At 37.5% G+C, this 3,614-nt stretch overlaps 1 protein-coding gene across 1 annotated transcript in view; it reads left to right on the plus strand.

Moving 5' to 3' along the window:
- LOC148716683 (uncharacterized) overlaps positions 1-3,614 on the plus strand; it is a 5,375-nt gene extending 1,761 nt beyond the window's left edge. Inside the window, exons 2-4 of the mRNA XM_088745678.1 lie at positions 1,277-1,323; positions 2,178-2,364; positions 2,669-3,614. Of these exons, the coding sequence (XP_088601804.1) occupies positions 1,277-1,323; positions 2,178-2,364; positions 2,669-3,582 (1,148 nt within the window). The 3' untranslated portion in view covers positions 3,583-3,614. The remainder of the gene's footprint in view (positions 1-1,276; positions 1,324-2,177; positions 2,365-2,668) is intronic.

Below are 3,614 nucleotides of genomic sequence, written 5' to 3' on the forward strand. Positions count from 1 at the left end.
TTTTCACATCGCAATTAAACTGTGCATAAACACTGTAAAAAAGCTAGTGGTGATCCGATGGCGAATGCACGTGATTGACGCAAGCAAAAAAAAAAAAGAGTTTGGTTTCCTTCCATGTAAATAGAGAACGGAAAAGTTGAAACTCTTGTGTTGACTATGTTTCTATTTCACGGAAAAAACTGGAGGATAAATATCAACACGGACAGGGGTTATTGCATGATAACTGTCCTGTGATTTTGCACCACGTGACGTAAAGTAACCAATAATGTAACCAAAACGCAAAGTAACCAATATGCCTGGTTTAATTTTAACCTACAAAAAAGTATCACTACTAGTGTGGACAATGTCAGACAGAAATGCGTCAATGAAAACTCAATTAGGGTAGACAAGGCCAAATTAAATCGCTGCAATGACATGGTAATTTTTTTGTGTTATTTCTATTCTATTTACTAGCTGGGTAATGGTTACAACAAATTTGCTAGGGTTCATATTACATTGTTTTCATTGTCTGAAATGTGGTCAGAAACTTTAGTAATCTTTGTTACAATGGGTTGGTAAAGAGCTCTGTTGTCAGGCCAAATTTCATGAGCTATTAAATGAGCTATTAATCTCAGTTTTGGTAGCTTGAAGTGGCTTGGTAATACTGCTCACAACTCCTTATCTCCTAGATATAATGCTAATGATTTGCAGGTCACCTCCATCTGACAGGTTGTGTTGTGCCAGGAAATATTCCTTCAATGCCTCCTTCATGGAAGTTTTTTTGGTTTGCAGTCTGGCCATCTGGAATATAGGCAATTTGAGGAACTCTTTAATTTACACAGGGGTTCTGTGCTACACTTTATATTGCAGTTTTCAATAGCATATTTTGCATACTCTGAAATTCAGACCTAAAACAATGGTTACATTTTTCACCGCTGACAATTATCTTAGCTAGCAGACCTCTCTGGAAACAAAGCTTCACTTCAACCAAGTCAAAAGGTCACATCTGTCAGTTGTGACTGGTAGTTTTCGATCTATTTTGCTTCTTTCTGTTTTTCAAGGTTTGTTAGCTGTTGCCATAATTATTATTGACAGCAACAGGAAATTGCAATCATTAGTTGGGTTTTTAACTTCAGATTTTGCATTTAGGCCCAGTCAGGTTTAAGCTCCCTGTACTGTGTAGAGTGCTTTTACAGGCACCATTTAAAGTAATTAATATACCAATATGAAGATGCCAAGGAACTTTTTTTGAAAACGATTAGGAACATCACATGTACATAATTTTCTTTAATTTCAGATTTAAATTCTGAAGAGGTTTTCAGGCCAACTAAAAGACCATTCAAGGTATGAATATCTAGCTTACATTTAAAGGTTATTTAGGTTATTCAGATTAAATGCTTAAATGGTTATTTAGATTAAATGCTTTCATTTCTGTTTGTTTCATAGATTATTAAAATAATAATTTACATTTCAATGAAGTATGTTTTTGAGTGAGAACTGTTTAACTCCCCTCCCCTCCCCTCCCCCACTTCATAACGTAATTAAGGGGTCTTTATAGATTTTGAATACTGTGGAAATGTAAATGATAGTAATTTTAATTTGGATATTTTAGGATAATAATATCAAATCACCTTTTCAGCAGAACCCCGCCCTTGATACAAGACAGTTTTAATACATGTTCAACTATTTTGTTTTTCTAGGTGAAAACTACAACATTTATGTACATTTGCCTGCCTAATACAGACACCTGTTAAATGAACAACAGACACTTTTCCTTGACCCCTGTAACATTTTCTCAGACAAAGTTACCCTCGCCTAATTACCAAACCTTCTATAGTAAGTTAATTTTTCTTTCTTAATAAGAGGCTATAATTGTCAACTATAATTTAAATAAAATAATGTAGTTAAAGTTGCCCGAGTGAAAATTTGTATTTGCTGATTGTAACTATTTATTAATCACTTGTGATCACAATCACTCGCACACTCACACTCTTTGTTCCTATGAGTGGAGTATTTAAAGGCTACACCTGTGATCACAAATGAATACTAAATTTATTATAAATTATCTATAGTTTATTTGCTATAACTGCAAGGCTTGTAACTCTCTATTCTACTTCCTATGACCTTATTTTATTTGCTGCAATGTGATATATATTCAGAAATTCTAATGAGAATATTTCATGTTGTTTGTTTTTCAGGCAAATGTTTTATATCAACATCATGGCTGGGATGTTGTTGTTTTGTACTTCAATAAACATGGTACTGATACATCTGTACATACTTATGGCACACCTGGTGCTTGGCTAAAATTTGTGGGGTCGGATAAAAGCCATGCATCAAAATATGGTCGAGTAACCACAAAGCTCTTCAAACAATTTGCCAAAGGTATTAATAAAAATAGCAATAATGATAAAAATAATGATATTGATGATAATGATAGATCCCAATAATAAGAAAAGTCCTTGAGATCTGGGGTTGCAAGTCTTACATGTCATGTCCTATTCAACTGATTTTCTAAAGGAGGTATTGGAGTGTCTTGGAATTTTTTATAGTATTGTCCTTTACAATGCTGACCAACACAGAAAAGGTAACAAATTTTCACGTTAAGATGGACAAAATGTACAAACTGAATTTAGTTTAGATTTTTTTGGAAAATTACTTATACTTTAAACGTTATTTTTCAGTGTAGACGTTCATGGCAGTGATAATACCGTGCATGATGACCCTGACGATTCATCAGTTACTCTCAGTTTTGGAAATGATACAATGTCCGTAATTTGTACTGGTATCGCACCAGAAGGTGGGAATGGTACCACAGAGAATCCAGCAGATCAGACTGGGGGACTAGATGGGTGTCAGGCAGGTGGTGTGGGGCATGGGCAGTTGGCCAGTGTGGGTGTTGGTGCTGGGTGTGGACAAATGTTGGGTGTGGGAGGTGCAGCAATTGGCAACGGGAGTCAGACATATAGCGCAAGGCATGGGTATGGGCAAATGGCTAGAGTGGAAGGTGCAACAATTGGTAAGGAGAGTCAGGCAGGTGGTGCGGGTCATGGGCAGATGGCTGGTGTGAATGTCGGTGCTGGGTATAGGCAAGTGGCTGAAGCTGGGGGTGCAGCAATTGGCAATAGGAGTCAGGCAGGTAGTGCGTGTCGTGGTGAGGTGGGTGGTGCCTCAGGTGGCAATGCATGTCAGTCAAGTGGAGCTGAGTGTACCCAAGTGACTGATGTGAACACAGCGACAAATAGCAGTGGGAGTCTGGTAGGTGACGCTGAGGATGGGCAAGTAGCAGCAAAGGAGGGTAATGGAGTGGTTTATGTTGTTGATGGCGAGATTCTCTCTGTTGGTATTGTAGACGAAAATCGTGTGACCCTTAATCGCCATAAAATTGAAAGAGGGTTTGCTTGTGTTTTAATGACTTACATAAAAAAGCCAACTGTGCCAGCACCAGTAATTTTGGGCGATCCTGAAGAGAACAGTCATCTACAGAAAGGGATGTTCTTTGTCTTACCTATTTCCAACCTGTTTAGGTGCGAAAAGTATATCGCGGGAGACAAAGTAGTGTTACGTGCATACCACAGATCAAAAAATGTCAGCGACAAATGAGTAAAGCTTGATTAAAAAGAGGGTCTTGAGTA

The sequence above is a fragment of the Stylophora pistillata genome, chromosome 14, assembly GCF_964205215.1.
Source record: "Stylophora pistillata chromosome 14, jaStyPist1.2, whole genome shotgun sequence".
In the NCBI taxonomy this organism is placed as follows: Eukaryota; Metazoa; Cnidaria; class Anthozoa; order Scleractinia; family Pocilloporidae; genus Stylophora; species Stylophora pistillata.